The sequence below is a fragment of the Gadus chalcogrammus genome, chromosome 18 (genome assembly GCF_026213295.1).
Source record: "Gadus chalcogrammus isolate NIFS_2021 chromosome 18, NIFS_Gcha_1.0, whole genome shotgun sequence".
Lineage (NCBI taxonomy): Eukaryota > Metazoa > Chordata > Actinopteri > Gadiformes > Gadidae > Gadus > Gadus chalcogrammus.
This window is the reverse complement of record NC_079429.1, coordinates 8,624,709-8,643,437: the sequence shown is the minus strand read 5'-3', so window position 1 is coordinate 8,643,437 and position 18,729 is coordinate 8,624,709. Positions and strand designations below refer to the sequence as shown.

General features: G+C 43.6%; 2 protein-coding genes across 2 annotated transcripts in view; both read left to right on the top strand.

Annotated features, from left to right (window-relative positions):
• Positions 1–1,523, top strand: part of LOC130371807 (disks large homolog 5-like) — a 36,823-nt gene extending 35,300 nt beyond the window's left edge. The window contains 1 exon segment of the mRNA XM_056577674.1: positions 269–1,523. Within this exon segment, the coding sequence (XP_056433649.1) occupies positions 269–372 (104 nt within the window). The 3' untranslated portion in view covers positions 373–1,523.
• A 900-nt stretch (positions 1,524–2,423) lies between these two features.
• LOC130371806 (calcium-activated potassium channel subunit alpha-1-like) overlaps positions 2,424–18,729 on the top strand; it is a 73,872-nt gene continuing 57,566 nt past the window's right edge. Inside the window, exons 1-2 of the mRNA XM_056577673.1 lie at positions 2,424–3,331; positions 16,073–16,216. Coding sequence (XP_056433648.1) covers positions 3,134–3,331; positions 16,073–16,216 — 342 coding nt within the window. The 5' untranslated portion in view covers positions 2,424–3,133. The remainder of the gene's footprint in view (positions 3,332–16,072; positions 16,217–18,729) is intronic.

The window sequence follows — 18,729 nt, the reverse complement described above, 5'->3', positions numbered from 1 at the left end:
CCAAGGGGCTCATACGCTGCTTCAGCTAGATATTTGTTTCATTAAATATTTGTTTATTTCAGTGCTAGGCTTTTTGTTATAACCTGGTGTAGACGGTGGAAGGTGCCGAGGGACGGGAGAAAGGGGGGGGGGGGGGGGGTGAGGAGAACGAATGAAATGAAGCGTAGAACAAGATTGGAATCAATCGATGGCACCAAAAAGCTAGCGCCGCCGCGCCCAGTCAATTATTGTTTGTCGGTTTTGTGATGCATGCTGACGTGCGTTGCAGGTGTGGTCCAGGGGGGCAGCCTGTCCTACATCTGCACCCAGATCCTCACCGTGGTGGAGCAGGAGCAGAGCAAGGTCCTCTGGATCCCAGATGGAGCGCCGTAGCACCGCCACCTGCTCCACACACACACACACACACACACACACACACACACACACACACACACACACACACACACACACACACACACACACACACACACACACACACACAGAGACACTAACACACGCACACACACAGAGACACTAACACACGCACACACACAGAGGCTGAGAGAGACGGAGGCGGGGAGAGAGACGCACACAGAGAAACAGACACACACACCCCAGCGGGGTCGGTACGTCTTAGCGGTCGTCATAAGTGACAGGTCTCCCTCCACACAGCCCCGCAGCATTAGAAGTATGAGGTTTGTAATAGCACTGACGTTACGGACATGATAACCCCCACTACAATAGTGATGTACTACAGGTAGATTTTGTTTACACTAGTGTTTTAATGCGTACTTGAATGATTTTCATCTTTTTCCATGAACATTTGGCACTCCTTAATTCCGCAACCTGTTTTTTGTTCTTTGTGTCTCGGAGGCCGGTGTGCAGCAGTAGACTGTAATTAAATGTTAATCATATCAGTCCATACCTGAAGGTAGAACCTGTGCCGTCTCCACGTCTTTGATTTAATACCTTTTGTTGATTAATCCAAGCCAATCGAAGGTAGGTTATGAAGTCTATATAACTATATCAATGTAGCTATCTTCGAATAAACGTGTCAATATTGTCCGGTGTTCCTGTTTATAGGGCACATCTGTGGCGATTTTACTTATTTTTTCCTCTTTTTGTTTGTGGCACTGCAATATTGTATTGCCATCGGTTCTCAGACGTGTATAGGTTGTGCCAAACATGTAGGTGTTCACTACACAATACCTATACTGCAGTTATGTTATCAACGCTTGGATATCTGTAAAGCAATAATACCACAGGTACGGTAGTCTCACAGTCAGAGGATATCCAGCGTGTTACTGATGTTGGCAATGTTGACACAATGTTTTTGCTACTTTTTCTGAAGTGAATAATTTAAGAAGGGATATTTTATTTCTGATTCACAGCAGACAAAGTATTTACAATCTCCTCTTTGACGACAAATCATTGTCCGCATTTCATTTAATCGGGTTGGATTTAACGGTCCATTTCAACTTTGCTCTAATTTAATATTTGTATCAAATATTGTAAAAAAATAAATAAATATAATGAACGAAGTCTGTATGGATGTTTGTTTATGTTCATCTATCACAGTGGTTAATTATTTTTTTTTTTTTGTATAGCCTACAGTTACAATTTGAATGATAAACACAAGAACATTAAGAGTTGTCATTGAGTTATTACTCCTATTTTGAATTTTAAAAAATGTGGTCCTTCTCAAGTATTTAGTCCAGGTATTCTGCTACAATTCATAATGATCGTATTGTTCGCCTTCTATCATCATCAGCAGGCCTGGACAGCTGCACATTAGTTATCATTCCACAATACGTCCAGTAGAGGGTGTGAATAGCTACTCTCGAATACACTCTACCACACCAAACACGCACGCCATCTCCTCCGCTCTCCCCAGCTAAGATCAATAACCACATTTCCCCTCTAAATGTGTACTGCCATAATACGCAGCTGGCGGCTTCAAAACGTGGTTATAAATGACCCTTTAATTTAACGTCATGCTTGAACATCATGAACGATCATGTATATATCATAACCTCATTTCGTAAATCCACAGTAGCCGAATTACTTCGCATTTGTTCAACAGGTTTGTATATCTAGCGCCAGATCCCATCTTGTACGAGTCCCCCTAGTTTTAATTATCTGAGTCAGGTTACTAATGGCCATGTAATCGCTATATAAAGAGATCCGTTCTCTTGTTTCCTCTTTTCCTTATAAAGTATACGCTATGAAGGCTCGAGAAATCACACACACACACGCGTATGCATTTAGAAAAACGACCACTTTTAACATTTCAAGTTGACGAGCCTAAAGAAACTGCAACTTGGGGGGGAAATAATGACAAACTGTGCACCTCATGAGAACCAAAATGATCTGATGGAGTTGATGGCTCCACCCCCCCCCCCACACACACACACACACACGCACACACCCCCTGCTACCTGTAATCTGCGATGCCATCTTCCTAGTAGATGTGAGAGCAGCTCTCTGGCACACCGAGAAAGCAACAAAAAAAACGCTTAGCATTAAGCAACATCTACCACGGAACACGAAGCGTTGTTGACCATTGAACGAGGCAGGACTAGAAGAAGTAGCGGACCTTTGCTTTTTAACAAACTGCGCGTTGTTCAACAAGGTGCAACCCAGGAGTGGGAGCCATCGATTGCCATCAGAGGCGGATGGAAGGAAAGAACACACAATTCTGGGCGATTCTAATGGTTTGACCTGCTGGGATACTAAAAGATACGTAGATTTATTTTTTTTATGAGGGCATGGATGAACATGAATGAACGTTCCCGCGACCGCTGTTAACTGTGAAAACAGTTCCCCAAGAATATGATTATTGTGGGGCATGTCTATTGATTTATAGCGGCGCACTTGCTGTTCTCGAAGGAGCGCTGCACACCATCCAATTCCTTGGTGATTTTCTAGGGATATTTGAGTGTGTTTTTTTTTAAGACGAAGGCAGATGGAAACGCCAAGTAGTGAAAGGTGGATGACACAATATGGCTGAGCCGCTGGGGCAGGGGGCGCTGGCAGACGCTCCCCGAAGCATCTCGATCGTAGTCGTTGTGGTTTGGCGAGTGAACCCCGGACACATAGTTTAATCATCTTACAATGCAATGAAAAATCGATAAATTCATCCCCGGACTGCTCGATGATCAGCATGGCCAAGATGAACGTGATCATACCCTTCTCGGCAGATGTGATCTGTGACAGCAACAGCCAGCGCATGTGGTGGGCTTTTCTCGCCTCGTCCATGGTCACTTTCTTCGGGGGTCTCTTTATAATTCTTCTGTGGAGAACTATCAAGTACCTGTGGACGGTGTGCTGCCACTGTAACGGCAAAAAGAAGGTAGGCTACGCCGTTTAAACCTTTGAGTACTCCAAACATGTACGACTTCACACACAGAGGATCAGTTTATGTTGAGATATTCTTGTTTGATTTCTGAACAGCACTTTCGGAAGAAACTAAATTTGTCAAAGAACAATCGGCCGCCTTACTTTTACCGATGGTGTTCAGTCAGGGTTTGAAACTGCCTGTGTTTTCTTCAGGATTCAATGCAAGGCTGTGCATAGTCCTTACTGAAGTGAATAATATATAGGAAGCTTTAGTGATGGATGTCTTGGCCTCCTCAGAAGTGTTTTTGTCACGCAAACCTGTGATGACACCTGTTGGTGGGTGCCTTAAATGAAGCACATGAAGTCGACAAGCTGGAAGTGTGTGAAATGCAAATATTTCTTAACAACTCGAATGCTTCGATCGACATAGGCTATGTTAACGCGATTTATTTTTATTTTTATTTTTTTAAAGCATCTGTCTACTCCCACACTGTTTTCAGTTGTTGTGATGGTCACACTACTCTCAAAGTGGTTGGAAGTCCCTATGAAATATAATATGCCTATGTCTAAGAAATAGGCCACATAGTTATTAATGACTTGAGGTTATACTCACGTATCAACAAGTAGCCTACCTGATAGGCCTACCTGATGTTTAGGTTTAAATACACATTGCTTTCTGCATTAACCTCTTGTTGGAGCTGAAACATTGATGGTCATCTACTTCTGAGTGGCCTTATGGTTTCTTGTAAATGTGGCAAATGTTAAGGTGAAAAATCATCTATTTACTACAATGTCAGTGTGTTGTTTGCTATTAAATAGCGGTTTTGTCGATACAGTTGCACAATAGACTGCTCGCTATATTTACCCATGAAGAATAAACAAGGGAAAGTAAACAGTCAAGTACTGGTTAAGCCAGTACAATATGACCTAGGCCTATATCGCAATATATAATCAAAATCACTTTTAGAGTACAAGTCCTTATTTATGCCTCAGACTATTTTTAAAAGTCTACGTGCAGTCTACGTTCTTCCCATGACGTCCTCACTACTTTATGTTGTACTGTTCGAAACTCTAGACATGCATCAAATCTTGTTGGATAGGGGCATCAAACTGAAACGTGACGAAACCAGAAAAACCTACCTCCTTGAACAGGGAAAATCGTCCCCATAACCAATACTAACATAATTGTTAACAATCCTCATACTATACTATTGTATTTTATTATTTTGTCGCACTTGGGCGGTGGGGGGGAACTGTAACTGTGACACACATCGCAGTGACCCACCCATTGCAGCTTGACACTGCAGTAGTGGGGTGTGTGTGTGTGTGTGTGTGTGTGTGTGTGTGTGTGTGTGTGTGTGTGTGTGTGTGTGTGTGTGTGTGTGTGTGTGTGTGTGTGTGTGTGTGTGTGTGTGTGTGTGTGTGTGTGTGTGTGTGTGTGTGTGTGTGTGTGTGTGTGGAACACTGTACCAAGATGTACTGACCACACCGGGGGGGTTCTGTGTTTGCGTGTGTGTCTCTCCCAACCTGTCCGTCTATCTTCCTCTTTGTGTGTGTGTGTGTGTGTGTGTGTGTCTGTGGTTAGCAGGTGACGTATGTGGCGGTGCTACAGTGTTCAGTCATTTCCCCAAAGTGTGTCTCTGGACAGGCACTGTGTGAAGGCGAGACAGTCCATCCCAGCCACTGCGTAACCCTTCAAAGCACAGTTCATGGCCTCCTCCTTTAGCGCGCCGGGGCTGCTAAATGGCTGTTCTTCACTGTAGTGTTCTCTCCTGTCAAAATGAGTCCTCCTCACATGTGTCTCCCCCCCCCTCCAGGGACTAGCCGTAGCACTAACGTAGCTTTCAGGAACTGTTCAATTCAGACCCCCATAGTCTGAACTCTAGGAAGAGAGATATTTCAGGCTTTCGTTTGCTCGTCGGTTCTTAAGAGTATGACCGGGTTTTGGGGTTTTTCCTTAGAGTTAGACTTTTTTCTTTTTTGTGTTAGACTTTTTGTCTAGAGTTTTTCATGTTGAACTTTAGCCGTTCATGGGGCTACTATAGATCCTAGAGTAGCTAATGGAACGAAACACAGTCAGCTCTCCTCTCACACCTCGGCTCTGAACGTTTACGGCGGGTGTTCGTCAACAGGCTGGCGAGGAAGGAAGCGTGGAAAAAAAATGGCAGAAGCTGTGCTCCATTAAAGGTCTACGTCGCTGACCTTTTCAGAGGAGACGTTTCTGTCTTTGGCTCGCTGTAGTTGGCTCCCTTGTAGAATCGTTGTTGGTGTTGGAAAGCAGCAGATCTGTCTGAAGTCGGGTTGTTTTTTCGGGGTTATTGAGGGATTTTCAGATCAGCCTTGGTCATTGTTGTAATTCATGGCCTAAAAAAATAAACTGTGAATTAAATTCTGATTCAAGCCTCATACTGCATCATATGAGATGTGTGTCCTCTCCTCATGTATCCAAATATTACAATTAGAGTGAAAGACATTCAACTCTAATATCATTAGTGCTGGCCAAGCCTATTTTCTAGCTCTGTTAATTGCAAAGGATAAGCACTGTAAATCAACCTCCTTTTACTTCCAATTACTCCTTGTGGCAGTTTGAGAGAATGAACACCGCTCACTTTGAATCACTGCTGTTTTCTCTCCCTCTCCCTTGGCGCCACACTCACCCTATTCTTCCTTTTTTATTGCCTGAGAGCTACCTGCCGCATGCAGGCACGCACGCACACACACACGAAGACAAACGCACGCACACCTCTGTGCCTCCTGCCAAACCGCTTGCCCCAATAATGTCAGAATGGAGCATACACCGCTATGTATGGTATATGCTATTTAAATCAGGTTGGGGTTCGTTATTTTCCTTTTTCTTGTTGTTTTCATGGCTTTTTTTTTGTATGTTTTTGTTGCTAAGCAACTGGCAAGCAAAGTATTTTGTCGTAAGATGAAGAGTGAGAAAGAAATATCTTCCACTTATGCAATCACGGCGATTCACTGAGACGCTGGCAGGTCAGGGATGTGAGTGGTCAACCGCAACTCATCACCCCTAACCTGAACCCCCCCCCCCCCCCCCCGACCGGACCAGCATGGACAGATCATAAGCCTGCTGAACTTTGAGTCGATTGAGTCCGTGTGACTCATCCACGGACGCCCTTCACGTTTCCTGTTGCCATTCTTTCTGGCCCTTCTTTGTTTTTTCATAAGACTGATCGTACCCTTCACCATCCCCTGGGCTTACGTCAGAGGCCGGTACCTCTGTCTCTCTGTGTGTGTGTGTGTGTGTGTGTGTGTGTGTGTGTGTGTGTGTGTGTGTGTGTGTGTGTGTGTGTGTGTGTGTGTGTGTGTGTGTGTGTGTGTGTGTGTGTGTGTGGGTGTGTGTGACTGTCTACATCTATATCTTTCCCTCCTTGTCTGTGCTTCTCCGCCTGCGTCCCTCTCTTTCTGTGTCCCTGTGTTAAAGGACACCCGCCCCTCTGCCTCCTACCAGGGGCAGAGCTCCAGAGATGGATCTGCTGCCTGGCGGGGGCCCGTTGCCGTCCACCCAATCTGATAACAAGCAGTAAAATGTCCCCCAGTCGCGGCCTATCATTTGATGAATAACCGCTGATATCCATCGGCCAGGGACACAAGCAAATGTTGATTGTGCAAATGATATCACACACACACACACACACACACACACACACACACACACACACACACACACACACACACACACACACACACACACACACACACACACACACACACACACACACACACACACAGGCCCCAGATGACAAAGATCAGATAAACTTACGAGTCAGATCTGCGGTGCTTTAAAAGAGATGGATCGTATCCAAAAATGTCCCCCCTCCCCTGTGTCATTGGTCACCAACGTCTGGCCCTCCAAAGGGTCTGGTGAAATATTATAATGGTGTTTGCTGAAGGGCGCACTGGCGGAGCCTTCCGGAACAATAATCAATGCGCTTCAGCCAGCAGGAAGGATTTATAGTCATCAAATGTGTCAGGTTTATTAAGGGATGTGGATGTCTGAATCACAAGCTTCTCTGAGTTTTTGGGAGATATGGAAAGCACTTTTGGTAAGGCTGTTATGATTGAGGGACATTGGGGATTTCATATCGGAATGGAAACCGAATAGTGTCTTCTCCTTTTCGTGACTCCTTTATCTCTCTCTCTCTCTCATAGACACAGCTCTCTCACACACACGCGCATCTTTTGCTTTCATACACCTTCTTCAATGTCTGTCTGTCACTCTATTTATTTATTCCCCTTAAGTGAAAACAACAGCTCTTTGTGCTGCATGGTTTATTACTTTTTATCTGAGAAAGTTCAAGAAGCTCAACAACAATAACCGTCTCTCCTGTCAACTTCAGTTTCCATTTCATTTTGTTCACCGCCAGGAACGGTTGAATGCCCAGACAGGCAGACACTTAATACTTTGAAGGATCTCTATTGTGTTGGCACACGTCCAACTCGCATACAGGCCCAGTATTTCAAACCCCTCCATTTATTCGTATGATGTCGCCGGCTTTGCCTTCCAATGTAAAATGTCATGTCACTCATATACTCTATACATTTTATGCTATATTGAAATGGTTCCATCGTCACTGTTGCATAATTTAGCCAGATTAACAGCTCCTGCCTGTCATTGGACCATATAGCATCACAACAGGTCTAGGGTTAAAGCAAATGTTAAACATTTGTATTGTGCCAAGTCCTTGAGGGGGTGTTTGGTGAATCGAGCAAGACAAATAATTCAGATGGATGCTGTTACAAATACAGATTTTTCAGTTTTTCTGTTTTATTTGACCTGAATCAGACCTAAAGTATGTGGGATCATAGCCTAAAGTTTGTCGGATCAGCCTAAAGCCTCAAGTGTTATAGATCACAGCCTAAAGCCTCAAGTGTTATAGATCACAGCCTAAAGTATGACAGCCTAAACTTTGGTGATAACTTCCAGGTCATTTGCAATTTTAATTTTTTTGGGCAATTGAAATGCTGTCCATCATCTGTATTAATAACCTAACTTGTCAGGTTAAGCTCTGATTTTAGCGTCTGTCTTCACAGGTCATAAATGTCTTCGCTCCGCTCCATATAATCACAGACTGGGGGTCATAACTTTGATGTGCTCTCATTTTTTATTTTTTACCAATCTGGTCCTTTGGAACATCTTAAAGGTGCAGTGTGTAGGATTTAGTGCCATCTAGCGGTGATGATGCAGATAGCGACCAACTGAGTACCGCCCTCACCTCCCCTCTCCCATCATTTTAATACGTCGTCGGAAAATCAACCATCGAGTAGCAGAGTTGTAAAGTGACCCTGTTCCTTGATCGATTTATGAATGGTATTTAATTATTTAGTCTGTAAAACTAAAGGTCATAGCTTACAAGTAAGCTAATGATACCATGATTAAAAACGCGTCCTCTTTAGAGTTGTTTCTCTCTTCTGGGCTATCGTAGAAACATTGGGGGCGCCGTTGAAGAGGACCCGCTCCCCGTGTAGATATAAAGGGCTCATTCTGAGGTAACGAAGACACAAAAAATCCTATTTTCATGGGAATATGCATCGATTAAAACATGCCCATGAATGTAATAGTTAATTTCTGCCAAGGCCGTTCTGCTTCATGGCACTCAACTCTAAGCACTGCATGTTTTTAAGATTGTTTACATTTCTCCAATGGAGCATAATGAAGAAAACTCGATAGGGCAAATGTTGTCCTAGACCTCTAATGTAACTCCATTTCAGCTTTCTTATCATACTCTGAAAAACATTAATCTTTGTGGATCCATGAATCGATATCCATAATGTTCTGCCTTTTTAATGGAGGCTGTGTGGGCGCCAATCCTTTTGTATTGCCAACTAGCAGTTGGAAAAACGTTTTGAAGAGAGATGATTATTTTGTGTGCCATGGACTTTTTCAAAAATGTACCATCCACCCTATTAATCAAGCGGGAAGAGAAAATTGTTTCCAGTTATTTAATCTACCTAGAACCCTAGGTTTGAACTCTGCCCTTTGTGAGTACAAAACACAATATACAGGCACTAGATTAGTCGACAGCAGGGGAAGGGTTCACCTGTACTCCCGGGTTCTGCCCTCCAAGTCTTCTCTGCTGTGCCTCTATGATCTATGATTAAAAAAACCTGTGATGGGTATTAATATATGGTTGAATAATTTAGACTTTCTGCAGGATTTGTGTCATGAGCCATGTCCTATTTTGGTTTCCTGTACTTTAGTCTTTGAGAAATTATCGCACTGGTCCTAGCCAGGGTGAAGAATGTCTTATGTTGATCAATGATCACTGAAATTAGGTATTACAGTCAGGCTAACTGGGGACACCTAAATTTAGAGGTCTTTACAATTAATCAAAATGCCACTGATGTAATTCCACAATGAGCACAGTAGTGAAAAATAGAAAATGTACGTATCACACATAATGAGACATAGTATTACAAGTATTGTATTTTTGTTACTTCTTTTGGGCTACATATTCACATGCCATAAAACACAATTATTAAACATGGAAAGTCATGAAAACACAGAAATAAAATGACTTAAAGCCTTAAGTACTGAAGGCGAAGATTAAAGTAAATATTTACCGTGTGTGTGTGTGTGTGTGTGTGTGTGTGTGTGTGTGTGTGTGTGTGTGTGTGTGTGTGTGTGTGTGTGTGTGTGTGTGTGTGTGTGTGTGTGTGTGTGTGTGTGTGTGTGTACACTGCATACAGCATATTGTACATTATGTGGAGTGCTTGCCTGATGAAATCTACAGAGTATAGTATGTAAATGAGGCTAGACTCTTGGTCCTCGTGGAGCAGACATCCAAAGCTTTTGACCTTAAAACCAAAACATGCATCTCTCCGTGAGTAATTGGACCAAGGCATGTCCTATACCACTGCCTGCCATTAGCCTTTGAACTTTAGCATTTCTGGCATAAAAGATTCATAGCAGAGGCATATTTTATGGTACATTTTTAGATGTGGTCATTAAATGGCTGGACAGTAACAGTGGGATGCCAATTAGGCATACTTAACGCAGCTGACCTCTGGCACTGCGGCCAAGGTCAACCTATCATCGCGGTGAAGTAGACTCAACACCCCGGTGCGAGAGGCAACAGGACAAATAAGCTGTGAAAGGCGCATAGGTCGTTCCAAAGGGTAGCGGATCCATTACGTTTGGTTTTGATTGATCGCATAACCGGCTGAAATGATCCATCGTTTACTTTCACTTCTCTATAGATAGCATGCACTGCGTTGTTCAAACCTTTAGTGGAGGCATTATTTGCACCAAAGGAATCTTTTGATTTTATTCGATCTGTAAGTGGATATTTACACTCAAAGTTTAATCTTGATCTCCAGTGGAACATTTATTAGTCCTTACCAAATGCTTACTGTCGAATATCCAGGCATAGTTTAAATAGATTTGCAGCCGTTTCCAATTTAATTGCGTTCCTTTATTGATGAGAAGTGGATAATATCCTTCATGTTATTACATCTCATGCCTATTACCTTTTATAGTGGACTATGCATGATTAAGCAGTACACAGTCCCATTATATAACCACATTAAATGCTGGTTAAAGAAGATTTGTATGCACACAAGCATTTTAGGAAAGGTGGTTCAAATGATTATTTAATCCGTTTTAGGCGATGCCTAGGCGAAATAACTGAACAGCTTTACAGCAAAGAAAACCACTGGGGCCTCCTGATAGCTTGGGGGCCCCCTTGTAGCTTGTGGGCCTTAAGCCGTCACTTATACGGCTTGTATCTAGAAACAGCACTGAGAGCTCGGCCCTTTTTATTCTCTTCAATCAGAAGAGTATAAAGGAATACTGTGGGAGTGTTTGGATGATGGGTTAAGTAGCCCCCACCTAACCCGGTCTGATTGGACTCTAGGGCTCGTGAGGCTGCACAGCTGTTGCACATTGAGAAATCAGTGAGCACAGGTTAAACCAGCCATCTCCACACACACTCACACTCAGGGAGATATCTCCTGTAAGGGCAGTGGAGTCCCCTTGTGTCGTGCCATTTTCTGCAACAAATTATCATCAACATCGTTATCATCATCATCATCATCATCAATTTTCAACACCATCACCCTGTGTGCTATGTTTGAAAGAGCCCAGAAAAGTAATTTAGGTGGTGTGTAGAAAGTGACCTTGTTACAAATAAATCATGGACGTATATCTGTTTGAAGTTTTGTATGTTGCCACATTTTAGCAGCACCGATGAGAGAGTAATTCCTGCCCGTGCTGTCCGGTTAGTTTCATAGATTCAGGGGCCGGGGGTCAGTCTCCGTTTCCCTCTCTGGTAGCCCGGGATGACCCCCAAAATGATTCAGGCTTTAAACACAATTGGATTTTTCGAGGCTGGGCAGCGGTTTAGGAACCGTGACGAGAGATCGTTGGCTGTGCTCGGGGAGGTTGTGTGGACGCATACGGATCCCACTTTGCTTTAGACTGATCACGCTGGGACCCTGGCAACGCTCTTGTTTACTAATGGCGGTTGGTTGTGCGCCGTGCATCGTTGCTGAGAAGTGTTCAGTTTGTCTTTCAGTGACGCGTCCTCTGATGGTTTACTTGTTAACTGATCTCTGGTCCCTCCTGTTATAGTGACATAGTCCAGCTGTGTGTGTATTCGACTGTAATTGGATTCCTTATTTCACCCAACATAATGTGACATGGAGTATGAGAAAAATATACATATATTAATGGCTTTACTAGTATCCCATTCTTAAAAGGTCTGTAAAAAATATTTTAAAGCCGTACCATTAGAACATTCTGAAAATGTAGCACGAACTGTATGGACATGGTCTAACTGAATAAGTCCTTGAATATATACTAACTATTTCACCAAATATTTCATACTTTAATTAGGCCTTAGAAGCAGTGTTGTGCCTGAACACGTTCATTGGACGATAGTTCATGAACTCGTTATACAGACATATTTTGGGCGAACGTGAACTGAACGTACTGTATTACTGCCTGATGAACGTTACTGTGAACTCGTTCATTCTGGTGTCTGTGAACGGCACGCTCACTCGGTTTAACTTCGTTCAATAGGGGGTTTATTTGTTTATCAACACGGCGGATGCGCACGCAGAATGATCGCAAGAAGAAAATTTGTTTGACCGGTTGCCATAGTTATCTCCGTGTGGTTAATTTCCAGTTGCGGTGTTGTCAGCTTACTGTTACATTAAACTAATCAGAAAACGCGGTTATTTTCTATAGAACCTATTATCTTTGGTATAAAGGCTGGGACAAATTTCAAATAATAAATATGTACACTTTATGTTGAAAGATAGTCGCAATTCCCATTGAAACGAATGACGCAGTGATTATTCTTCAAAACGAGAGCTGGTAAATTGTGAAAAATGAATGAAACTGTAATCAGACAAAGGGGTTATATGCTATAGACCCTAGAGTATCTGTGGTATAAAGGCTGGGACGAATTTCGTCCCAGCCTTAAATATGTACAATCCATAACGTTAGCTCTCTGGCTCGCTCAGCAGACTATACCTTCTTGAATCATTGCTTGTTGGCCGGAAACGGAAAGGGGGGCTGTTTACATTTGGTTGTAGTCTTTTCGCTCGGTTCTCCGTCTCAACAGTAGGGCTAGAACCGAGGGAAAAGACTACAACAGAAATCAATGGGATTTACAAAATGCGCTAAATGTGCAATAAAACACAATATAAATTGTATTTCGCTACGATACTTGATTCAACCGCTCCATTTCATCCTCGACAAACTAGAAAGGGGGCTCAATGTTCCAAATACCAATAATAGCACACAGCAACATATTGAAAAAAAGATGAACTAGTTCATTTTAGGAACTGTGAACTTGGTTCTAAATTTTGAATTATGAACGTTTAACTGAACTTCACTTTAAAATATGTGAACTGAACTTTAAACTAGTTCACGTAGAAAGTTCCCACTTTACCAACACTGCTTAGAAGATATTGGCAATCTAAAGTAATTTGTGGATGTAAAAATCCTACACTCTGTCCTCAAGGGACTATGTGAAACACAAGTGGCTTGTATAATGTCATAAGCTTTTCATAAAGTTAATGCTAATTACTTGCCATTTGGCCTCGGTTCCGAAAAGTATTTTTCCATCAACTGTCCTTCACATCTCAAGATACGGGAGGAATTCAACATTAAAGTGAAGTAGCTGCCAGGTATTATCGCGTGCCAGGCAATATAGTCACAGCTTCTTGCTCAATGGCTCTCAACAGTAGAATAGTAGAGTTCACCTAAAGTCCAAAAGGGACATGCACAGACTGAGACCGATGTCGACTGTGACTGTGGACTGGTATGGTGGTATGGTGGTATCAAAGCGTGTGTGCTATGTGATTCCACTAATAGATGACTGAACACATTGTCAGCTGTGCCGTTATTAATTTAAATAAAGGGACGGCCATGTTGAAAGTTGAAATGGATGTTAGGGAAGCTGGCTCTTTGTCGGCCCCCCGGGGGGGGGGGGGGGGCCCGAGATTGTTTTAATCTCGGGCTGCTGCTGCTGCTGACACCCGTATTGCTCCCCCCTTGAAAGCAGCAGCGTTCGTCGTCCGCCGTTGCCTCTTTCCCACCCTTTTCGCTCGGGAGGGGGGGGGGGGGGGGGGGGGGGTGAGGGTGGTGTGTGTGTGCCTGCGCCTGCCTGTCAGTCGCGCCGGGTGGAGAATTATGGGGCAGTTGGAGCAGCACAGCATATGCTGCATTGAGACATGCCAGGAGTTGTCGTCAAGCCCAGCGACCGAACCAACTCACAGAAAACGCCCGCGAGTGTCGTCTGTGCATGCAGGAAGCCGCGACCGGTGTGCTTAAAAAAAAAAACAAGAGCCCCCTTCATGTCACTCCGGGCTCCCTAGGAACTAGAAACCAAAAGGATGAAGGGGGACATTGATGAACACATTGAAGGAGCTTGGGGTAGAGTCGTGGTACGTTTCATTACCCCTGGCCAACAGGGCGTTACGGAACGGAACCGCAGTAATGTACTGACATCCTCATCCTCCTGTTATTAGCTGATCTAATCAATTTTTTGTTTTTTTTACTATGTATTGTATTATTTCTTGGCTACTCATCAGACGCAGCAGGCAGGCTGAAGACATCGCCTTGGACTCTTACTTGTAAAAAGTTACTTGGTTTTCATTTGCCTTTATATACATCAGTTGGTTGAATACCAGAGGATTATTTGAAGACCTGAAAAAGTAAATCGATCAGTCAACAATCAAAGGAATCATATGTTAGTTTCATGAGAGAGAGGGAGGGAGGGAGGTAGGGAGAGAATGTTGAAAGGGATGTTAGGGAAGCTGGCTCTTCGTCGCCCCCCCCCTTCATGTGGGGGTGGAGGCAGAAATGGGGAAATAGGTGTCAGTATTGGAGATTGGGTGTGGGGCTGCACACACAGTGCTTACCTTGGGTGTCTTGATATGCGAGTGGAGGGCTGGGGAGGGGAAGAGGTTATATCCCAATGCATCCCTTGTCCATTTCCTGCTCTATGAATGAGATGGCTCCCAGCAGACCGAGCCGGCAGACCAGCCCACTCAGCAGAGCACCAGAATCTCAACCGGCTGCCATGGCTACACTCGTACCGTCCTGGACACGCTCCGTCTCCATCGCACTCCGCGGCTGTCGTCCTGCGCTCCCTCCTTGTCAATCTCACACTCTCCCTTATTATCCCTCTGTGATCTTTTCCCCCCCTCTCTTTCTGTCTCCATCTATGCCTTTATTATTTTTTTTATCTGTCTCTTTTCTATAACAGAAGTTATAGAAATGGTGGGCTTTGGAGATGGTTAAATGTTTGATGATGAGGTGACAAATGGTTAGGATTAGGTAGAGCTGGGTATAGGTAGAGGTAGTTTACTTTAGTTCTAAAGTTAGAGATGGTTACCTTCTAAGGATTCAATTGTATGTGTCTACAGATACTGTAGATGGCTATATATGGAGGAGCACATTCATGGCTACATTTCTGCTCACTCAGCACGTACATTGGATGGAAACTGTCTTCTATCAGAGCTGTTACCCAGCGATAACTCTGAATATTAAACAGCAAAAATAAACATGGTTTAAAGCTATGAGGTCATGGTGGGGGCACGATGAGGCAATCGTTGATTTTTTTTTGTCCACATTCGCTACAACTCTACCCCGCCATGAGGGGCCATCTTCATAAAAAACTGTACTGGCCTCCTGCGTACCACTCACAAAGATAATGTGTTCAGGGATGGGCATGAGTGCAACCAGGCAGTCATCGTTGACAGAAAGCGTCGGTAGAGTAAACACATCATAGTTGTATTATTAAAGTTGAACATGGGGTTGGCTTAGCTCAGGAGGTAGAGCGGGTTGATTTTTTTAACCTGAAAGTTGCTAGTTTGATAGCTCCTCCCAGCTGAGTGCTGGAGCAAGTCACCTAACCATAACTGCTCAACTGCTTTATTCCCTAAATAAAAATGTAATGAAAATGAATAATAACTGAACACTGCTTTACTGAAGCCTGGTTATGATGACTAAATTCAACCAATGAATTTCAAAGTGCATTTGTTTTCCTTTGTTGACTGAACGTTAATGCATTAAATATGTCATATTTTATATGAATTATTTTTATAATATTAATTAAATAATTGTTGCTAGTATTCACATAAATGAATCAAGAGTCTTTGAGTACTGGCAGCAAAAAAAAAAATACACATGTAACATCGTAAATTGAAATGCATTGAGAAAATGAATTGTGGAAAAGCCCCATGTGGATTGTGGTTCTGACGCTCCTCTCTCCTGCAGGAGGGCCACCGCGTGACCACCGTCGATGGCGTCAAGCGGGGGGACAAGGAGGACCCGGCGGCCAGCGAGGTGGGCTGGATGACCTCGGTCAAAGACTGGGCCGGGGTCATGATCTCCGCGCAGACGCTCACCGGCAGAGTTCTGGTGAGGCCTTGACTCCTCTGTAATGTGTTTCGGCCTGATTGATTAGCAGTTGTTACTGCTGCAGCGTTGTGTTGGTGGCCCCGCCTAGCCTAGCGTACATCCCGCCTTCTCGATAGTTGGGCTGTCAGTCATTATTTTATCACACAGGAGATTGAGGGCGGTAGTTGATGACGATGATGAAGATGATGATGGGGGTGAGACACTGAGATTCACCCCTGACGGGAGCTGTCTCTGGCTGGTTGCACCCTCTCCCCTTGTTAGTGTGTGTGTCTGTGTGTCTGTGTGTCTGTGTGTTGGCTGAAGTAGATTCAGATAGTCTTTCTTCCCAGACAGAGGCGATGCAGAGCTCGTCACAACAGAGAGAGAGAGAGTGAGAGAGAGAGAGAGAGAGAGAGAGACGGCAGGAGGTCTGTGGGTGGTGTTGTGTGCCATGGAGATGAAGGATGCAGCCATTAGCTTTTTGGTCCGTGAAAAATGGTTGCCATGGCGCAACATCCGACTTTTGACATTATCATATGTGAGCTTTGGTTCTTGTTTTTTTGTTGTTTTGGTTTTTGTGTTGCATTACAGTTGCAGCCACAATATATTCGGGGGGTTTGGATTAAAGCTGGGCCAGAGATTAGCGCAGCCTGGGTATGTTGTAACCTGGCCTGTCCCACTGAGGGAGAGGATCACATGTACAGGACACACACACACACACACACACACACACACACACACACACACACACACACACACACACACACACACACACACACACACACACACACACACACACACACACACACACACACACACACACGCCTGGGCTACACGTTAACCTCGTGGAGCTTTCCCATAATTTATTTGTGATTTAATTATTTATTGTTGCCTTTTTATGAGAATGTTGATTATGCCCAGCTGTAAGTGCCGAGCTAAGCTAGTTCGGGGGCAGAGCGTAATCAAACAAAATGGTTTGACTGGATGGGCCACGCCAAGACTGGCTGCACTTCTCTGCCCTGAATAGTGTCCCCTCCCTCGCTCTCCCTCCCTCCTTCTCTCTCCCTCTCTCTCCCTGTTTTCCCCAACGTAATGCACCAGCTCCAGCTGCCTCTCGGTTTGTAAAGTCGGTTTAGCGTTGAAGCAGTTCTCACGCACCAGTCAATCCAGAGTGTCGGTTTCACATTAGCTGCGTTTCCATCCCCCTGATTTTATGCGAATTTTGAAGAATCGAATCAGTAAACGGTGATGGAAACACCAACATTTGCATAAAAATCCTCTAATTCGCAAAAAAGTTTATCCGCTCGCTTGCTCGCTTGAGGTGGTTTTGAGAAATGCGAAAGAGAGTTTACGCGCAAAATCGGAGATGGAAACACACTTTTCTAAACAGCTCCGTAGCGAACATTGAACACATATCTATATCTATATATTATGTCTATATATTTTTAAGCGTTTGTATACATAGACATCCTATATCATATATAGGATGTCTATGTTTGCATATCCTTTAATTTTACCGTGTCCATTAATCCCTGATATATGGACACCTACTAAGTAATTCCAGTCAAATTGTCTGTTCAGCCTTCAAAATGAGTGCTGGTACATTGTGGAAAATGCATTTAACTGTAATCAGAAAACGTGGGTATATGCTATAGACCCTGGAGTATCGGTGGTATAAAGGCTGCGACGAAATTCGAATTATAAATATGTACAATGTATCCTTTAAATACGTCCATGATGGCCAATGTGAATAATAGATACGTGTGGACCGCTGAAGAGGTGAAACTTTTCCTTGCTCTAATCGAAGAAGAAAAAAACATTACATGTATAATAGACGGAAAATTCCACTATATATCAGGACCTAAGAGAGGATGTTATCAAAAGGATGCGACAAGGAATGTGTGTCATTTTTTGAAAGATTTGCATCACCTTTTAGATGGAAACGTGATTATTGACACTCTCGCCAGTCACATCTGATATGTTTTTTACGAATCAAAGAACATAAGAGATTTTTGCAGACGTGTCAAAATGGGATGAAGGTGACGCAGACTTAGTCCTGCCTCCCTAAACCCAAGGACGGAGATGGGTCTTTGGGTGCCAATATTTAATAAAAGAGTGTTTTATGGTGCGTCGCATGCCAAGATTTTGGGATTTTTACATATTTTCTTAATTTTACCGCAACTCTCTGCAGATCGTGGTCACTGCCATCTTCGTCATTTCTAAAGAGCAAATATGGCAGAGGTCTGAAATAATTTGAGGTGATGAGGTGCATGAAAGTGATATCCATTTATGCACAAAACTGCCTGGCTATATTATATTTAACCACCTGTGATGTGGTCCTTAATTTACAGTCATCGCAATCTCGGCAATGGATCAAGATGAGTTTGGAGAGTTGGTCTTGCACATGGAAATGGGTGGCAGACAGTGGATGTAGAGTGAAGGCATGTGGTTGGTTGGCACATCAAAAAACAACCCTTCACTGTGTACGAGACGCTGTTTACAGACATTAAGGCAAGCGGCGCTGTCCACGTGAT